The following is a 22,667-nucleotide window of genomic DNA, read 5'->3' on the forward strand; positions in this document are numbered from 1 at the left end:
ATTTTTGATGCAAATCCTGGTTATTTTTTCTAAGAAGGGAAAGTAAGGAAGTGTGCCATTTATAAAGCTTAAATTTTGCTAGATTTGCAGGTTTTTCGCGCTCGCATTTTACGTGCTTCTTAAGAATCTCTGGAAATAAAATGGGAACTTTCCATGACTTGTTGCCAATCTAATTGGAGAAAAAATTTATTCTTTATAGGGATACTTGCGGGAGGTAACCGTCGAGCAATCTTCTTGTATCTGCCTCGTCCCATCCTGTTTGTTATTTTATTAAAACGTGTTTGGAAATTATTTCCCTCATTGCAAGGTTTGATTTGAGATGATAGATGTCAATGAGACCTTTTAATATGGCATCTTGAGCTGCTGGTGCCAGCAACTTTATTTCCTATTATACCTGTATATCCTCATAATGGAATTTAGGCTAATAAGACGAATATTCATTTCCATATTTATTGTTTTTTAAAGATTTTGAATAAGTAAAGATATTTTACAACATAGAGCATTTAGAGATCTTTGACAATCTGTAAAAATGTTCGCAAACTGTAACTTAATACTTTTGACAAAAAACGTATAAGTAATCATTTATTAAATTAATTAATTCAAACATATGAACATATATATTTAATGAAATAAAAATATTTCAGCGCAAATAATTATCGACGTGTATTTGAAGAAGAAGAAGGAGAAGCAGAAATATACTACAGTGAACAATTACTAGAAGAATTGGATCCCCAGTGTTTAAGATTGCAATACGTGTCGGAGACGTAAGTCTTTTCGGAAAAAATAATAAAACAAAACATAATGTTTCAGGTCCAGTTTAATTATACATTTAATAATTTTTTGACAAAAACGCTGGTCTGGAAAATAATACGTTTTCAGATTTATAATGCTTAAAGTTTTTTTCATTCCTTCATTACAAAAATAGATTATAAATGTTTAAAATGGAAAATTACATTGTGAAGAATTCATATTTATTGTAATACCTTTTGATTATAAGGAAACTTTATTGCATTAACTAATGAAATATCTAAACAGAAAGCTAATATACAAAATACACGTGTTTATACGGCCAGTTTGTAAAATTTGTGAATGAGAAGTAAATGTCAAATAGTTGATATAATTAAAGTAAAAAAGACAAAAAAGACTTTATGTTTATAAATAATATGCATATATATATATATATATATATATATGTAAAACAAATTAAATAAACACTGAAATCCATCCCATACTCTATTCGGAACAAATCTAATATAAATTGTTCTCCTCATCTCTTTCTGTTAGACTATATATTTCTAGATTTACAGAGATTTATGATATTATTTAGCTCGAGTTTTGACAATGTACTCATCAAACATAATAAAAATTTCGAGATTCTAACTTTTCATTGCAATTATTGTTTTTAATATGTAATATTAAATGATTTTGAATTAGTAGCAAATTAAAAAATAAAAATTAATTAATTAAAATATATGTTTATGTAGATATATATATCCCCATCACATGATTTTTACATAAAGATGATGACTTAGCTAAGTGGGAATATAAAATTTCCTGAATCAAATATTTCTCTTACTAAACCATAATATTGTCGAACTATGCACATTTTTTCTATCTCTGTCACCGCTGACACGGCGTTGTACTACTTTATTCCTATTCCAACAATATGAGAAATATAAATATTCTAGAAATAGGTAAGTTTGGAATTTCAAATGAACTGGGGCCGCAAATGTGAATTGAAATAAATCTGAATATTTTATCTTATTCATCTGCCAAATTTGCTCTGTATTATAGATCAATATGTGCGATCAGAATTCCTAACATTAATTCACACACACACACACACATATATATATATCTATATATATATATATGTTTATCGTATATATGTTACGGTGAAGCACCGAAATCTGGAGAATGTCGACTTTCACCGGTGAATGTCAACATTCACATAGTCGCTTGTTGTATGTCCGAAATATTTTCAAATACTCTTATTTCTGACTTACACCGGTAAATGTCGACATTCACCATCTACTAATGGTATATATATATATATATATATATATACATATAATCGTTTATTCCAATGCACTGTCGGAAACGCTTTCCTGGCGCCATAGTGACGAGAGACAACACAAGAAAAATAGGGTACGAACAGTGTAAAGATATTTGTTTGTTATTCTTAGCGCGGCGGAAACTAAGAAATAAGAACAAAAACATTGGATCGTCATCAAAAAAAATATTCGAAAGTTCCTTCGGGAAGTATCCTAGACATGGTTTGTTAGGGGTAGTCCAGTGCATTGTTCAGCAAGATCACGAGCCCTCACTTGCATTATCACTTTCTCTAGGGTACGTCAAAACATTAGTGCACGAAACCCCCGTTAGAACTCCAACAGGAACTTGTGGCACATATCGTGTCAGCTGCTGGGAAAGTCCTGGGGGTGCACGGTATTTTCCAGAACATCTTATGTTCGATGTGCGAGAGATGTGATACCTGCATCAGGGTTCAGGTCGTAATTTCGAAGAATTTCATTGAGGTCCATAAGTGTCTAATTTTGTTCCTATTTTTTAATTTCTCTTGTGCTAAGCATAACTGGTGTCCGTTCTTTCTTGTGTTTCGTGTTGTTTGTACCGACCAGGAAAGTGTTTTCGGTCATGTTTTGCCATTTCATTTTTCGTCGTCGTCGTCTCTCTCATATATGTGCATAATTACCTATGACTCAAGTGTTACTACTCTATCATGAAATTTACAAACATAGTGTTTAAAATGCTACATATCCCCATCCGAAAATATCTTTTTTTTTCTCTTGCCCTTCAAATAAGAAATGTGTGTCCTTCATTGTATAACCTCCTGGAACTTTAATTCTTCTTTTTTAGAGGACTATGGAAAAAATATTTCAGTATAGGCAGCTGTCAATATTCTAACATTACATTTTAAAAGCCATTAAAGTCTAGCCGAAACGCTCAGAAAGGCTTAATTCGCTTAGGATTTAGGAAATACATTTTGTAAGACTTCGCAAATTTTCCTTCAATAAATTTAATGGAACAGACAAAAGAAATTACAGGAAACAATAAATATAGGAGAAAACAGATATACCTTTTCGTAATTTATTCTGCTTTGTTTGATTTCTTTCATTCTTCCTGTATTAATAATTAAAACTTTAAGAATGCAACTGAAGAATGAGAATAAAATTTTCAATTGAAAACAAATGGTGGCAAAAATCCTAGTGCTCCTCTGCTGTACCACGAAATAGACCAGCAATATATTCCGAATTTGGAATAACGAGAAAAAATTTGAAACCGTTGCAGCCAGCGATGCAAAATGATTGATCTGACAGGAAGATGACTTAAATGAGGAAACTCGGAGATAATTTAATGAGGTGTCAGGTTACCTCTACTGGGATAATAATAAGAAAAGGTTAAAATACAAAATACGTAAGTAAAGTATACAAAAATTGAAGAAATTTAATATATCTGGCATGCGTAAGAAATAGTAATTGATTCAAAAATGTAAATGAATCCAAAGCTTTCAAACTTATACTCGTTTAAATACAGATTTTGCTGGTTCAGAAAGTACGTTACTTGTATATCTTCTAAAATGCTTTTTCCATCCTTTGTTTGTAGTTGTTTCATTTTTCATTTCAGTTTCATTTTTTCCTCCTATTTTGCAATTTTCGCCATTCTTTCCCTCTGCTTTTAAGCCACCTGTTTATTAGTACTATTATTTATATTACAACTTATGTAAAAATTAAGTAAGGAAAAGTAAGGCACTAAAACTTTGCAACTTATTACGCTCTACGTGAGATTCATGGTGGTCGCTTATTGCATACAAATCATGCCAAATGCTTTAACTCTTTCGCATCGAGGGACGACCAAATCTGTTTTCAATAAACATCGAAAACGCCCGTGTTTACGAATTTGTCTTGGAATAGTTTTCCTTTCCCCCTCCGGTTTCATCCATTGTGTGCAGTTTCACCTTAGGGCCGGTTTGCACCTGCGAACGTCCATAGCTTTCCGTTTTTCTCCTTTATTTCGGGCGTTTCGGGCGACTTCGATGCGAAAGAGTTAATTTCTCTGCTTGGCTTTAGGTCCTAACAACGAAAACTAAAAATTCGCCCTTTGTAGAAAAACATTCTGTCAGGCTATGAATCTACGGTTAGATTTTTCCCTATGAAACTGAGACAAAATTGTTATATAGTATCTAAATATGGAAGTGTTGTACATGTTAAACGTGATCTTCGTTGCATTACTTTCACTCTTTTACTACTGAAATAAAGAGATACTGATTATTTTGTAAATTGGAAAACCCTCCTTGTGATCATGAAAAGGAGCAAAAACTGGAAAACGAGAAAGAACTAGAAAAGAAGCGAGAACAGGAAAAGATGCAAGAGCTGAAAAAGAATCAAGAGCTGAATAAAAAGGAAGAACAGGAAAAGAAGGAGAAACTGGAAAAGAAGCAAGAACTGAAAAACAAGAAAAAACTGGAATTGACACAAAAACGAGAAAAGAAGCAAGAACTGAAAAAGAAGCAAAAGCTGGAAAAGATACAAAAACGAGAAAAGAAGCAAGAACCGGAAAAGATACAAGAATTGGAAAACATACAAGAATTGGAAAATAAGCAAGAACTGAATAAGAAGCAAGAGCAGGAAAAGAAGCAAAAACTTGAAAAGAAGCAAGAACTGAAAATGAAACAAGAGCAGAAAAAGAAGCAAAAACTGGAAAAGAAGGAAGAACTGAAAAACAAACAAAAACTGGAAAAGCAACAGAAACTAGAAAAGAAGCAGGAACTGAAAAAGAAGCAAACTCTGGAATGGATTCAAAAACTACAAAAGAAAGAAGAACTAAAAATTCAGAAACAACTGGAAGAGATACAAAAACAAGTAAACAAAGAAGAACTGAAAAGGCAGAAGAAACTGGAAAAAATGCAAAAACTAAAAAACAAAGAAGAACTGAAAAAGAAGAAGAAACTGGAAAAAATGCAAAAAATAAAAGACAAAGAAGAACTGAAAAAGAAGAAGAAAGTGGAAAAAATGCAAATACAGGAAACGAAGCAAGAGCCGGAAAAGATGCCAGAACTGGAAAATATAGACGAGTCAGAAAAGGCGCAATACTTGGTAAAGAAGCAAAAAACGGAAAAGAATACGAATCTGAAAAACAAGCTGGAACCGGAAAAGAACTGTCAAACCCGAAAAGGAAACCGGATGAACTGCGAAAAGAGCCAGAACTGGATAACGACTGTGGAACGATTGATTTAATGACCAAACGAAGCAAAAACCGGAAAAGAAAAATAGAACAAATAAATCATATACCACTGCAAATAATAGCACTGCAAACATTAAATATCAACGTCAAAAAAGTAAACTCCCTTCTTCAAGGGGGCCTTGCAATACACTGTCATAATCCAGAAGATATAGAAAAAAATCAGTTATAACCTCATTGCCAAAACAGTTGCAAAAGATATAGTTAACATAAAATTTCCTGAAGCCAGAATACCAAAATGCACAATTCATAATATTCCAAAAAATTTCAACTCTGATGAATTGATTCAAATTATCGCCCAAGAAACATAATATTTCCGAGCTAAGACCTTTATTTAAACTGAATGATCAAATAATAAATGGATCATAAAATGTCACGGTAAAACTTTCCAAAATTTTATGAGTAAAAAACAAATATATATTGGATGGCGCACCAATAAAATAACCGAGTTTACCGGTGTACGCAGATGTCAAATCTGCCTGGATTTCTCCCATAAGACAAACAAACCAAAATGCTCATTCTTCATCGGGAATTCTCATGTTTCTTGAGTTCTTCCCAAACTCCGTACTGCATAAACTGCTGGATTAACAATGAAATGTATGAAGCAAACTTTGAGTGTAAACATCCAGCTTTAGCTATTTCCTGGTCCACATATCAAACAGAAGTTAGACGAGTAAAATCCAATACATATTATCAACAATAATACAAGATCCTTCAGACTATATATAGACCATTTCCATCAATAAAAAGAATAATAATGTCATCCGCTTTCTCAAAATAAATCTTCAAAGAGAGAAGACCGCCACCGACCAACTAAGTCAGTATCAAGTAAATTATCTGGAAGATTTTATTATAACACAAGAATCTTATTGCATCCCTGGCAAAGTAGGAAGAATTCCAAATAACTGGACAATTATTCAACGTCATGCTTCAACCGGTGTTTTATCTCCTCGTACAGCTATATTCATTCCAAACAATAAATGGAATTCTACAATAAGGATTAATACTCGAGATATAATCACAATTTCAATCAATACTAATGCATCTCAGCTTCTTATTACTTGTATCTATATATCTCCGTCAAAAATCCAAGTCAAACCTTATCCATACTAAATGAAATCTTACAACAATAATAATAGTCCGCATATTATTAGTGGAGACTTTAACTCCCATAGTACTTAATGGGGATACTTACAAACCGATCACAGAGGAGAAATACTTGAAGAATTTTTAAATGCAAACAATCTCATTCTACATAATCATTTTACTGACCGACCTACCTTTGATAATACCTACAATAAAGATTGGACTGATCTTCTTATTTCTACAACACATCTTGATAATAAAATTAACAACAGATCAATACTAGATGAACACTGAATCTGATCACAAATATATCTCTTTTGATATAACTGAATATACGTCCTTTACTGCACTTGCAGGATATAAAATCAATAATAACAAAGAAAAGAAATTTCAACAAATGTTCAATTCAATTTCAAATGACATTCTGAATTCTATTATTCTGTGTACAACAAAAACAGAACTTAATAATATTACCAAGGAACTTATCAGAAAGTTTCAAGATACCTAAGAACGTACCTTCTTCAAAAGGTCATCAATTCTCATTATAAAAATCAACTGGTGACGAAAGATCTCCGCAAAGAAACACACAAAACACGAGCATTACGAAGAAAACTCAAATCATCGCAAACTGATGAAGAACGACTCAACCTACTTCAAAAATACAAAAAACGAAAAGCCTCATATAAAAAGCAAATAATATCTGAAAAACGTTAAGCATGGTGCAACTATTGTTCAAACAACCAGGATACGTATGGCTCATTGTACAAAATTGAAACCAACAAAATCTTCCACCCAACGCAACTTAAGTCACTAATACGGGAAATAATGATAAAAATGTTACGAAGATCACTTTAGAAAACATCCTAGATGTTATTCTACCAAACGAAAGCATATATGATGATTCAACTGAACAAAGATTAATTCGTTTTAATCTACTTCCACGAAAATGATATCCCATTTACATCCATGAAACTCAATCGAATTATTGAAAAACTCAATAACAAAATTGCTCCCGGACCAGATAGAATCTGCATTCAAATTATACATAAAAGCTCTTGGAGAAATTCTTGAACGTTGTATTATAGGAAGACTTGAATACCAATTTCAACATCAAAATTACATCAAGGAAAATCAGTATGGATTTAAGCAGCAAAAATCTACCATTCATGCAACCAGTGCAGTCCTAAATCAAATCGATGTTAATAAAATCAATAACCTACACTCCGCAATAATCAGCTTAGATCTTGAATCAGCCTTTGATTCATTATGGCGGCCTTCAATTAAAGAAGCACTTAGAAATATTGAATGTAATTATAATATCTATCAAATAATCAATAATTTCCTTGATAATCGCCATAATCTCATTTTATATAATAATACTTTAATCAGAAGAAAACAAGTTCGTGGATGTTCACAAGGCGCATGTATGAGCGCAGAATTATGGAATATTACATTTAATAAAATTATAAAAAGTGCCTGGCTTCCTTTTCCTAAAATTACTGCTTTCGCCGATGATGTCGCATTTGTTATCAGTGGAAGGTCCTACTTAATCCTTCGAAGAAATTGTCAAGAAATAATAGCCATATTCCAGCAAAAATGCAAGAAAATTAAACTTGAAATTTAATCCTTCAAATCTAGAATCATGACAAATAATAAACCTGGATAAAATCTTACTAAGCAACTTTCTGTTAAAATAAATGGCGAAAAAAATCAAGCATACTAAATCAATCAAATACCTAGGAAATTATAATACATGAAAACAACATCTTATCGAATATCTCAAAGAACTTAACCCATCAACGAGCCCGCCTCTCGGAACGAAATGCTTCGAAAACGGTGGCGTTGTCAGACAACAAACCCCTCCAAAAAAATCGCTTTCGTTTTCTGAAATCTCTCTAAGATGGCCCATCCTAAGGCAGTATGTTTGCTTCCCCTTAGTGTGATGGATAAGCCATAAAATTGCCTCCCCGCTATTGAATGCCAAGAAGTAGTCGTTCCGTTTAGTTTTGTCTCCCTCCTCTTTCTTTGTACTAGTAGCCTGTAGACTTGTTTCTTTTAACATGTGACTGCCGAATTTTCCGAAATCATTTTAGAATTTTAGCTTCCAAGCTTGTGAACATTCAATTATTCGACATGTTTTATTGGGCAGTATTTTAAGAAAGATCATTATTTATTTTGTTACACAATTTTTTTACTATTTACTTATCTATTTTATTTAGTTTTAGTAAACCAATTTATTTTGGGAAATTAAATTTTAATCCATTCTTTTACCGACTCAGTTTTCATCACATTATAAGTCCATACATATTTACGATGAGAGTACAATATTTATCAGAAATTTTTGGAAAATTTCGCATATGCATTTATATTTTAGCGTTGAATTTTTTTCACAAGTTGTTCGTTTACTGTCGAGCTCATCTTTGTCTTTTCAGCGTGGAATTGGCAAGCATAATCTTCCTAATATTTTTCGGGATTTTATAGCAATTTCTAGAATTTTGGCGGTTTTCTACAAATATTTTGGTAAGTTTAGCTATTATACAGTTGCTACTAATGTAGAATTTAAAGCCAAAAATGTATTACTTCGTTGATTTGAGAGATCGCATTTCGAATTTAAACGGAAGTTTAAATGAATTTGATACAATCTTACCACAGACTAGAAAGAATTATTTCTCCGTGTTGGATGGATTTTTCTCACTTTTCTGCATTTGATACATTAAATGCATAAAGCAGACACTCACAAATAGAATTTAAATAAATTTATTTAAATAAATTTCTATTTTCATTTAAAATTTGTCATTATTAGCACCTCCCGCACTTTTATGCAATCATAGAATTTTCCGAATTCTATTAGGTCGTTAACATAATTTCAAGGCCTAATAGAAAAGTGATAATATGGAAAGACTATGTCTTGAGTACCAATAGCCAAGTATTTGTAATTAAATAAAATAATATTGAATACCAGCCGCTTTTTTATTTATTTTTAGTCATATAACAAAAGATAAACAAGAATACTATTACATCTAAGAATTATTTAGTAAATTATTTTGCTAATGTTTTATGAATGAGGAAACACGGTAAAAATGTTTTAATGATTGAATTCACCGTTAAAAATCAAACAAACCCCAAAATTCCTTTTTCCCATAACTTCGTAAAATGTTTTGATTAAATATGATTTGAATGAGTTTTCCAATTCTGTTTTGAGTGATATAAATATTATTAAATTAGGATATAAATATTAGGATATAAATTATTATTAGTAATAATTTTTGTATTATAACTTAGCAGAATATCGTTTATCGTTAAAAATTATATCTAAAAGAATTAAATTTTGAAAAAGAATAAAAAATATAATTAACTGTTCCATTTTCTCCTCTATGCATCTATTTATATAAAAAAGGAATCTGGCTAGGGAATTTACGATTTGTATATGAACTAAAAATTGGTATCTTGACAAAACTTGTCAGAGCATAAAAAGCTTACATTCTGTGATATTAGAGTATTAATCATACTTCTGTATCCGTAAATGCAGTTTATAATTACCAGCATAAGTATCATAATGGATTTTATTAAAACGACGAAAACTGAATGCACGATCCTAGCATTATCAAAGTACGGCTTTTTATCCCGTTAAGAATTGCTTGGTTCGTAACCAACACGAGTTTTATTTTTGAAATGTTATTCCAAATAAAACAGGAAGCGTTAAACTATATGCATTTTAAACAGTTTTACTTTTTTTTTGGAAGGGAACCTGACCTCCGCAGGCTAACTGACACTAAGGTCTCGAAAGACTATTTCTAGTCAATAGAGTTTTTTCATTCTAGAAATACTCATTATCTAGAGCTATCTTTTTTTCTAGCCATTGTAAACTACAGATATAGTTGGAAAAAATTCTCATTTTACATAATTTTCGGATAATTACATTTTACGTTAAATAATTTTAGATTTTGATTAACGCAATCGATGAATATGGCAGAATAATAGTTTGTTGTAAACATTGTAAATTTCAAAGTTTTTTAAGTAAAGTTTTCAAGTAAACCAAACCAAAGATTATTAAATTAGTCTTATAATGTTTACTGTTTGGTTTTCGGTGTTCTGAATTTGCATTTTAAAAAACATAATTTAAATAATCTTTCTTTACGCTAGTCGCTTTTAAAATGTTTACCTATGTAAACACTTACTAATGTTTAATGTAGCAACTTTGTATGTACTTAACGAAAGACTTAGAGGAATTTATAAAGAAAACTAGTTCACATGGAAAAAACCACGAAATCTTCCCTACAGCCAACGTATTGACCAGAAACCAAAACCAGGTCAAAATACTTATGATCATCTCTTTTATCCACATAGCCATTGGTAAACTTTTCAAACTTATACTTGTTCTTATTGCAGTTATAAACAGAAATGTGAACACTCAGATACTGCCGCTTGCTAAAGTTAGTACAGTCTGCGGCTGATTCTATATCTGCCGAGGTGTTTTCGAAAAAAACTTGAAAGATAATGAATTATGTTACCTGCTGAGTCATCGAAATATTATATATTTGTTTATTGAAACTGAAAATTTTATAATTTTCTATAAAACTGCAATGGAATTATTGCATTGAGTAATCTTCAGTGTGATGTAATTAGTGTCCTAAATATAAAAGTATGCAAAAATCAAATTGGAAATTACAGCAAATCAGTCCCTAGAAATATGCTATGCCTGTATTAATCTAGTAGCAATCAATTATTCTCTGAACATTATAGTATGCATGCCATATAACAATTTGTCAGTAGTACAGGAAACAATTTCGATATGCGTGCCTTTTCTTTTAACATAGTTTTTCTCTCGTTACTTTTAAGATAAACATATAACTTGAAATAGTTTTTCTTCCTCCAGCTTTCACTTATTTATTTCTTAAAATATCTCCACTAAAATCAGAGTGATATTATTAACGATTTTTCTTTATTATATAAATATAAAATTTATCCTTTATTATATAAATAATTGAAATGCTTAAATTTGACATTCTAATAAATATTTTATAGTAACTCTCTGAAAAATTTAACTTCTTTTAAAATGTATGAAAATGAATTAAATCGTGTATTTTTTCCAGTCTTAATGATAATAGAATTTTAGAATCATCAGTTATACAGGGTGATTATAATTAAAGTTTAAGTTTCAAAACGCTATAAAAAAAAGAACCACTGATGAAAATGATGTGAAATCTGAAAGGAATGTTATTGAAGAAGGCGGAAAGCGTATGGCAGAAGAAAAAATTTAGTTTCAAAAGTTAGCAACAGATGGCGCTGTAAGCGGGAAAATCACGACGAGAAACGAGAAATGATTCGTAAAACAACGGCTAAGGTGGAAGTTACACATTAAAACGCATTGACAAATTAGAATTGTTGAATAATTTTATTTGCATGACTGTACATATCACATCGAAAGGAACAAATCGGTTTCAAGAGTTTTGCGGCGACATACCGCATAAGAACCATTCATCAAAGCAGTTCGGAAGTGTCGCGAGACTGGCGCAAAACATGTTCAATATGGTGTCCACCGTTGTGTGCAACAAGTTGAAAGCGACAAACAGCATGTTCCACAACGGATCGCAGTGTCTCCGGGGTGATGTTCAGAATGTGTTGCGAAATGCGTGCCTTTAATTCCGCTAAATTTGCAGTTGGAGCACGGAACACAACATCCTTCAGATATCCCCTCAGCCAGAAATCACACGGAGTAAGATCAGGCGATCGGGACGGCCAGGCTGTAGGGAAATGACGGCTGATAATTCGAGCATTTCCGAAATGGCGCCTCAGCAGCTGCTTCACGGGATGTGCAATGTGCGGAGGAGCGCCATCTTGCATAAAATGATTTCATCCACACGTCTACGCTGTTGCAGAGCTGGAATCACGTGGTTGCGCAAAATCGATGCATACCTCTGACCAGTGACGAGGTTGCGATAACAGGACCGGAAGCACCCGTCTGCTCGAAAAAATATGGTTGTAGGATGAATGATGCCGTAAAGCCACACCATACCGTGACCTTTTCAGGATGAAGTGGTACGGGGTGCGTTGCCAGTGGATTTTCTGTTGCCCATATTCGACAATTCTGGGTATTCACGTATCCGATCAGATGGAAATGGGCTTCATCTGTCCACACAATTTTCCACGGCCATTCATTATCCACTTCCATGCGAGCCAGGAATTCTAACGCAAACGTCTCCCTAGCTGTCAAGTCAGACGGAAGCAACTCCTGCACATGGCCAATTTTGTACGGATAGCATTGCAGGATGTTTCGTACAATTTTCAGCACCGCGCTCGTAGGCCTGTCCAATGTTCAGGCAATTTCTCGTGCACTGCACGGTTGCACACCACCGGCCGACCCCTCTTGTAATGCTGTGGCCACTTCTTCAACTACCGTCGAATGCACTCGTTTTCTCCCTCTACCAGATTGCACATCAAACGAACCTGTCGTTTCGAATTTTTGCATCATTTTCTTTATACCTACGACACTCATTGGACCAACGCCTTCTTTTATACCCTTCAGTGTCCTGAATTTTTGCAGAGCTACTCTTGCACAATCATCATTCTTGTAATACAGCTTTACCAGCAGGCGCGATCCTGCAGTGAAACACCCATGGCGAACGTCTGAGACGCGAAATGAGGAACAGCCTGGTACCTGGCGGCTTTATAACACTGAAATTTAACTAAAATTTTAATTTATGTCTTCTTCCGCTTGCAGTGCCATCTGTTGCTAACTTTTGAAACTAAATTTTTTCTTCTGCCATACGCTTTCCGCCTTCTTCAATAACATTCCTTTCAAATTTGATGTCATTTCCATGAGTGGTTCTTTTTTTATAGCGTTTCGAAACTTAAACTTTAATTATAATCACCCTGTATATCCGTATTGATTATGAGAAATTATCTCATTCTTCTTTGAGCTGGAAATTGCTCAATGGAGCTTCTTCCAGCTAGAATTTGAACTCGGGGTGTAAGTGATACTAGATCGGACTATCATTCGGAATGCCTGTGGTTCGTATTCCGCTGATAGGATAACGGTTTTTTCGTGTTTTTTTTTTTTTTTTTTTTTTTTTTTTTTTTTTTTTTTACCCTCATAAAAACGCTATGTCTCCCCCAACGAAAACATGTCAGACGCTAATTCGTTAACACATGAATTATTCCGACAGTGCCTCGTGCTTCTTCTCTCTCGCCCTTTAAATGAAAACAAATAATATGGAATTATACCATTCTCACTATCTTGTTATAAATGGAAGTCCTTCCAGCTAGAATTTGGAAGACCTCCTTATTAGAAGCACACAAAGGGCACTGCTGAATTTTCGCATTTCTTGCTTCGAAAAAAATCCAATGTATCTGCATGGTATCTTTCTATTTGTGCAGCATTCGAAATTATTCCGCTTTCGCAAATTTTTCAAATTTACTTTTTCTTGTATCGTTATTCCATTTGTCGTATATTGATAGGTGGACAATGCAGATTTCTGTCTATTTTCTTAAGTTTTCGTATCGGCAGGAAAATATACTGTCGCACTTAAAATTGGTTTTAATGCTGAAAATGATTTGATTGTTTGGTTCTATTTTTCCTTTTTCTTCCTTTAAAGATTTATTTTTCTTCCATATACTTATTTATTTATTACATTTTAATCTAATAGTCTCCCAAAAACTAAAGCTATAAAAAAGTTCTTTGATTCCAAGATAAAAGAAACTTTCATTATGCTTTGAATTTCTTCAGCAATCTTTCACCAGTAGGATTTATTTTCTTCTTTCGCCTACTGATACTATGTGATTCTATATATGTAATATATCTGATTATGTATGTGTGTGAGTGTGTCTAAAGGTTTAATTGATATATATATGTCATTAATGATATATATATATATATAATCAATGATATATATATATATATATAATCAATGATATATATATATGCATTCACATTTTAGCATATGTATATATTATAATGCATATATATATAGATTGCATTTTATAATTTCATTACACAAAAATTTTATACCTTAGGGAGTATATCTTTTATAGTAGATTTTGGGAATGCTTGAATTTTGAGTGAAAAGGAAAGTCAAGATTTCTACTACTTTACCCCGTTCAGTGCTCTCTCTTTTACTGAGGAATTAACATCATAGGAGGGCTGCTTTTGCCCAAAGGTTCGGCCTTTGTGGGAACGGTTAGGGGAAACCGGAAAATCAAGAAATAATTTTTCATTCATGAATTGACATCTTCAAGAAGCATTGACTCTCAGTGAGTAAAAGACAAACATCTGGAAAGATGTATTTAAGCATAAAATGGTTTTCGATTCCAAATAACATTAATTTAGAGAAATTTTTGTGGATGCAATATATAATATTGAGATAAAAGTATAAAAGTAAGTAAAAGAGGGCGATGTAGGGTGATTTCATTGTTCGACTGTTCGATACAGTATTCGACTATGTTAGAGAAAGGCCTCAAACATAGTACTGTCGGCCCTGTGTTTAGATTTGCTAAATTTACTAAAGCACACGATATCTATCTACCAAGATAAAGGTATTCTACATCCGACGAGCTTTCTAAGAAACACTTACACGCATTTAGTTTACATGTTGAGAAAAATCATAAAAATTACATGCAGTTGATCTATTTCGTCGCTGAAAATAGAAGCCAAGAAGAATCGATAGTGTTCTCTGGCTTCAGGCACCTAGATTTCTCACTTTGAATTTGGAACTAGAAATATAATTACAAATGTCTCTACTAGGGAAGATCAAATTCATTATTTTTTCACACATGTAAAATCTGGATAAATACGTTTTCTCGTTTATAAATTACAGAAGATTTTTCAATAATTCCTGATATTTTAAAGGAAACTTTTGATGTATTTGTTTCCTGTAACAGGTCTAAATAATCATTCATTAAAGCCACACTAATTTTAACAATCTAAAAATTAACAAATGAGTTGAACTCTTTCATAATTATAATAAAAACTTAATTTGGGTTTAAGATTACCTCAGAAGTGATTTTTTTTATTTCTTAATTTATGCCTTACAATCCAACAGTTATTTCCCCTATTCAACTACGGTCATATTAGTGGCCGGTAAATACTGGTAGTTCGATTTACACCCTGACGAACGAATACGATGGCTGAAAGGTATTTTTCCATGTTTTTCCCTATATATAACATGAATATGAGACTTTTCTCGTTAAAAAGTCCTCTACGAAGGCATCTCTTTCCTTAAAAGCAGATAGTCCTCGTGTGTTTTGCTGTATTCAAGTAATCCTTACCTTCAAATTACGGCACCTGTCACACTAAATCAAGATTAAAGGTTTCTAAACAAGATTTTTAATCGGCCTGCGGTGGCCAAGCGCTAAAACCGCTGAGTACTGGTAATCTTACATAAGTTCAAATCCTGTTGAACACGCTTGTTCGGTGAAAGTTTTCTACGTTCAATGTGAAGGAAATCTAGTTTTCCTTAGAAAGTTCTCCCTGATAGTTTCCGTCCTCTTGCGCAGATGCCAATTCCATTAAATTTTCTGCATTAAACACAATTGTAATTCTTTCTTTTTAAAGAAATCTCAGGGGAAATAATTGTAAACATCAGATTCAGTGCGATTATGAATTATTATTTTAAAGTAGTTAACATTTTGAGTGGGAAAAGCATTTTTAATACGCTCATAAACAACCCCTCCTCTAAACTGGCATCAAACTGTGTCGATTTCTAAAACAATCTATATAAATACGTTTCCAAAAAATTCTGCTAAAATATTAAAAGTTGTATTTGTAGAGCATTTATTAGTTAGATTTGTGACTACCTACTGAACTTTTGGTTTTCGTAACCTATAAGGTGAATTAACGGGGGCGCAGCCCTTAGCCCACCCAACCAAGAACACTTGGTCATATGACTTATCACAAGGGCCGGCCCATCTAACAACAAACGAGGGGCCAGAGACCCGGCCGTGCTCAAAAAACTAACAAAGAAAAACAAACAAATAAAATATTAAACTATGAATCCCGGGAAACCAAAAGCCCCAGGAACCGAGTAACAAAAATGTTAGAAAAAAGAGAACTAAACAAAATCATAAATACGACCAGTGAATTTCATGTCATCACTGGACCTTAAACATTCACACAAAAGAACATAATAAAATAATAAAGAACTGTTAGAAAATAAAAATAAGACAACACATAACCAAGCAAATACAATACAAAAACACCATTCACACGCCATAGATTCCTATGGCTTCTCTTGAGCTATTCACAATCTTCATAATTTGTCTAGAATATTCGACAAAGTTCTTATAATTTTTCTTGAAATCACTTCTATAATATTTTTGATATCTATCCCTTGCACTCCCAGTAATAATACAGTTCTCAAAGAAATGCATAGAGTCTCCAGTGACATTACAAATATTACATTTATCATTGTCCTGCAATCCAAAACGTTTCAAGTATGCAGGGAAGCGTCCATGTCCCGTAAGCATTTGATTGGCATCTATATCGTTATATAACTTCATTTTCTTTTCAATATTTATATTTTTCAGTAAACCACAGTTTCTATTAGATTGTTCCCAATTATTTTTCCATTCGTTCCATACATAATTATATAGAGTAGAGGTGGCCCTTCTTCTAGAGTCTGGGATATTTTTAATAATCACATTTTCATCCACAGCTGCAGACTTAGCTAATTCGTCCGCCCTCTCATTCCCTTCATATCCTGCATGTGCTTTTATCCAGTGAAGCTTAATATTATGTATATCTTTCAATTGTGCATATGTTTTTTTTATTTCAAATACAAGAGTGTTTTTACTTTCAGGACCCGAGAGGGTCTGTAGCACTGACAATGCATCAGAATAAATATTTATATTATATCTAATTTTCAATGTGCCTTTAATCCAATTGAGAGCTTCAAGAATAGCATACATTTCTGCTTGATAGACAGAATTCATATAATTTAAACGAAATTTCCAATTTTGTATTTCAATTCCATAGAAGAATACTACGATCGCACCTCCAATACCCCCCTCGAGTCCTGAACCATCTGTGAAAATATTCATTTCCTGACATTCGAGAAATGCACAGTCATAAGGAATCAAAATCTTATTACTAGGATGAATACAATCATCATCGAAATTTAGAAACGCTTCACTTTTAATAACACATTCATTTATATCTATATGATCAACCAAATTATTCGAAAGTAAAAATTTTTTATAATAAAAACTATACTGGAATGAGAGGGGCGGGACACCAGCAAGGAGGCAGACCACCTCTGTACAGACTGTCCTGAAGACTATCGTAACTGCCAGCATCCAGCTTCTCTGCAAAGTATTCAATTTATCTCGCAAGCGGATCAACTCCCCTGCCCTAGCACCCCAAGCACCTATTCCATAGAAAATCTTAGGCAAGATAACACTGTTAAAAATTCTCTTCAGTATCAGCGCTTTTTTATGCAAAGTTTCTGTATTAAAAGTACTACGATAAAAATGTAAAATTCTATCAGTTTCTCTATGTATAGATTTAAAATGTTCAATAAAATTTAGCTTTTCATCTATAATAACACCCAAATATTTCATATTTCTCTGAAAACGGATATTCTTACCCTCAAATTTCAATTTTGGTGCTCTAGTTCTAGCACCCCCTCTAGGAAAGAAAAGTCCAAAAGTTATTTCCACATTAAAATAAATATTTTCAGATTTACTCCACTTCAACATCTGCTCTTCAACTTTTATAAAGGTATTTTGTATTTTTTCCAGAGAGGAGCCCTTAATAATAAGCAGAATATCATCTGCATAACAAATTAATTCTGCATTAGAAACATCAAAATCTACAAGGAGAGTATTAACAATTAGGGCCCAGAACAGGGGAGCACTACACGATCCCTGCGGACAGCCTTTAAACATATCCAAATTTATATCTAAATCTTCTGAAAATCCCTTAAAAACAATTCTTCTATTACTAAAATAATCCCTGATAAGTAAATAAAGATCTTTTGTAATCTTCAACTCAAATAATTTATTTAATACGGAGGACCATCGAACAGAGTCAAAAGCAGCCTTAACATCAAAAGAAACAACCGCGACATGTTCAATACTTTTTATTCTACGTATTTTATCAACTACCCTAAAGAGAGCCAGATTAGCAGATCTTCTTTTCCTAAATCCATATTGATTTTCCGCAAGATGTTGTTTATCGTTTATGACATATAAAAGTCTATTTACAATTAGCTTATCCAAAACCTTAGCAAAAACCTTTAATAGACAAATTGGGCGATATTTATCTTCATTTTTAGGCAACAAAATTAATCTTCCAATCTTCCAGGCAATAGGAAAAACATGCAGAGACAGACACTTATTAAACAAAATAATAAAAAACGAAGGATAATTCACAAACAATCTTTTTACAACTCCTGCCCGAATTCCATCCAATCCTGGAGCGGCTCTGTCTCTAAGACCTAAAATGACTTCCCTAATTTCTTCGTAGGTAAAGTCCAATTCACCATCTAAGTCGTCATTACCAAAGTTATCACCATTATTATCAGGATCATCAATTTCATCATTTTCAATATTCAGTGTCTTTTTAACAATTTTCAAATATTCTTCCTTTACATCCGTAGCCGCTCTATTATCACTATCTCGTAATATAATCTGTTTGTTAATTTTATTCGTAGCAACCTTAAAAATTCCTTCGTAATATTCCTTGTCTTGAATAAAAGCCCTATTTCTGAAATCACCCTTCACCTTTTTAATTTTCTTTTTATAAAAAGCCAAACATTTTTTATATTCTATTTTTCTTCGTAATCTAGTTACATCATCCAAGTCTTTCACCTGGCAACTCTTGCGGATAGCCCTGACTCTCCTTCTAAGAGTATTCAGCTCATAATTCCACCAAGCAGTACCACCACGTTGTCGTATCTCACACTTTAAATCTCTTCTCATTCTTTCTTCAATTCGCTTCTCCATATACAAAATTAAATCATTAAATTCCCCAGCATCCTTCGTATTGACAATACGGTCTTCAATCTCAAAAATAAACCTTCTCATCTTAACGCAACATCTGTCAATTCTTTTAACATTATTTGACAGAATAATATCCCTCTTATCTTTAATACTAACATCCTTTATACTTATCAAAATATAGTTATGATCGCTAAGGGAATTTTCCTCCAATATTTGCATGTCAAAGTTCTCAATAAGAGAATTTGGAGAACACAACACCAAATCCGTATATCCATTTCCACATGAAGAAGAGAAGGTGGGTCTAGAATTTTCTTTGTTCAATAATATCAAATCATTTAAAATAATAAAATCTGAAGTTAAAACCCCTCTTTCATCAAGACACTTAGCCCCCCAAATAAAATTCTTTGAGTTAAAATCTCCAATAATAATAAAACTGTCTTTAAAAACAGATATAACTTCTTCTAATTTTAAAAGATACGTATTCAAGCATTCCACAGGAGAAAAATAAACTGAAATCACACCATAATTCCTTCCCTCTTTCTGTATTTCAATGGCAACAATAATATCAGAAGCGTGTTTAACTATGAATTCAATCCCAGGGTTTACGACAACAATAGCGGCTCTTCCTATATCTGCATGGATGGTCCTCCAACTGTTTTTAATATAAGCCATTTTCTTTCCAATATAATAAGGTTCTTGAACTGTAACAATATCAGGGATATCCTCAGAAATATTATCTATTGCAGAGAGCCGGCATGCCGCAGCATTACAATGATTAAGATTACAATTTAAAATGTGCATAATTAAAAGGAGCCAAAATAAAACCATTCAATATAATAAATATAATTTAAAATCCAATATATACAGTTTAAAAACAGTATATACAATTAAAATCAGCAATAATTATCCTGAACTTACCTGGGAGGCAAGGGTAAAGTTTCTTCCAAGATTTTCAATTATATCCTTTCCTAGAAGTCTTCTTTTAGAAATAAATTACACAATAGTTCAAAAGTCTTTATTTCACACAATGTAAAAGCCGTAAATTATTAGTTCGTAGACACAGGAATAAATAAAAAGTTTAAAATTAAAATCAAAATCAAAATCTCCCCACCGCAGAAACTAAATCACCTCAAATTTCTAGATCTAAATGTTCCCGAATAAATTTTTTCTCTCTTATAATCGAGGGACACTCTCTCCAAAAGGTATCGTGGTCAAATTCGACATTAATACCATATCTATCTAAAGCTTCTTTACAGTTGATACATTCTTTCTTTTCACTATGACAATTTTTCCTCTCATGTCTACCATTACATGCAGAGCAAACCCTTTCAAACTTACAATTCTTCTTAGTGTGCCCAAATCTAAGACAGTTCATGCAACGCTTAGGTTGAATGAATAATTTTACAGGGTATGCTTTCCAACCAATCATAACTCTATTCCCTTCAAGGATATCTTGCTGACACCTAGCAAAAATCGCAAAAATCCTATGTGAAACTCCATGTTCTTGAGTTTTAAGACGAAATAAGGATCTCGAACATTTCCCATCACAAACACAAAATTCATTAAATCTTTTCAAAACCAAGTCTTCTTCAACGGAATCACTAATATTATACAATATAACCTTCGGCTTAATAAACTTATTCCTTCGAGTCCTAATAAGTGAGCTTAATTTCGGATTCTCCGTAATAGCTTTTTCAACAGCAAGTATATCTGACCTATCTTTTAAATTGATAATCATATCACCATTTTTCTTTCTAAAAGTATTAAAACTTTTAACACCTATATCCTGTGGTTGGAGTTCAGCATTAAGTTCATCATAGACATCAACATCTTTATCAACTGGTCTTATAATCAAATCGTTAGCCCTAGATCTCTTTTCACTGTTTTTCTTTTTATCATTATTTCTTTGATCATCAACCTCTCTATCTCTCCCACTATCCAGTCTTTCATCAATCATTTGTTTTATCTCCTCTTTGAATTCTAAAAGAGTCTCCTCACTACTCTTACGCAAATCTAATTCCATAATCTTAAGCGTAGACGTATGTGCCCATTTCACGACTGCCTCAACCTGAGTATTTAACTCAGAGATTAAATCCTTGGGTACTCGCTTCGTTTTTAATTCATCAATAATCCTATAGAATTCTTTAATTATATTCGACATTTCACTATCTCTATCACCCATGTTTATAAAATAGACAATAAGAGTAATATAATAAAATTCTAAATAACTGCGGTAAGGGAGACACTAAAAACACTAAAACATATATAGGAGCATTAAACTCAATCAATATCTTCTTAAAATTCTCAATAAAATTCAAAAAATCAAATTCTGAAGAATAAAATAGTTTTAAAACACTTCGAAATAATTTTTAAAGTAAAAACTAAAGTTCTGGCATCAAAATTAAACAAATTGACCACCGGGCAGAAAGACCAGAAAATCAGGGGCTCCAAAAAGTTCTCGGAGCTTCGCTTCCACCGGGCAGAAAACCTCCGTTCAATGGTGCACCTAATGATTTTTCTATACTTGGCGAACATCTACATGCAATATAAACAATGTCCTCCACGTTAGGCCTCGTACACTCAAGATTTTCAAAGTTCAATATCTCAATAAATGTGCAAGATAAGATTGTGCCTTTAATATTACAATAAGATACAAGTATACCGAACAGAATTCTTCAATCAGATAATATTTACACGCAATATTTAACGAAAAATGAATATAAACTTACCCGACCATGCCAGGTGGGCGTTTCAGCAAGGTCGATTTCGAAAAACACTCATAAAAACTTAAATATGCACTTTCTTGCACGAAACTTGATATATCTTCATAGCGGAGAACATAACCAATGCAAAGAACACACTCAAAATTCAACACAAGCAATTAACACAGATTTAAAAGTCTTTAAAATACTACCCACACACTTCCCACGCAACAAGCACTTCGGCGTTGCCAGAACCAGAAGCTATAAGGTATTTTCTCCCGCCTTCTTAGCATACCTTCGTGGTGTAATGGTCAGCACGCACGGCGTGTATTCGAGAGGTTGGTGGTTCGAGTGCCGGCGAAGGCATTGCTCCTATTTCACATGTCCTGCTTCGAAATAACCTAATGTTTCTATAGTGGCACCCAAACCAAAAAAAGGTGGTGGATGATGATTCTCCGCCGCAAGGATTTGGCGATTCGGTCCCCTAATCCCCAGTCGCCCTTTAAAAGGGGGAGTATATACGGTATTTTCTCCCGCCCTTTTAGCATGCATTCGTGGTCTCAGTACGCTCGGCACGCATTCGAGAAGTCCGTGGTTCGCGTCCCGGGTAAGGCATTGCTCATTTTTCATGTCTCTTGCTGTTAAAAAAAATGTAATGTCTCTAAAAACCTTCCATTCATCAGA

General features: G+C 33.0%; 1 protein-coding gene across 1 annotated transcript in view; it reads right to left on the reverse strand.

The window, feature by feature from the left end:
- LOC146997068 (uncharacterized) overlaps positions 1-22,219 on the reverse strand; it is a 259,939-nt gene extending 237,720 nt beyond the window's left edge. The window contains exon 1 of the mRNA XM_085816341.1: positions 22,011-22,219. Within this exon, the coding sequence (XP_085672467.1) occupies positions 22,011-22,018 (8 nt within the window). The 5' untranslated portion in view covers positions 22,019-22,219. The remainder of the gene's footprint in view (positions 1-22,010) is intronic.
- Between the last annotated feature and the right edge of the window lie 448 nt (positions 22,220-22,667).

The sequence above is a fragment of the Stegodyphus dumicola genome, chromosome 5 (genome assembly GCF_044657685.1).
Source record: "Stegodyphus dumicola isolate Sdum_Otavi_A_Nest chromosome 5, ASM4465768v1".
Lineage (NCBI taxonomy): Eukaryota > Metazoa > Arthropoda > Arachnida > Araneae > Eresidae > Stegodyphus > Stegodyphus dumicola.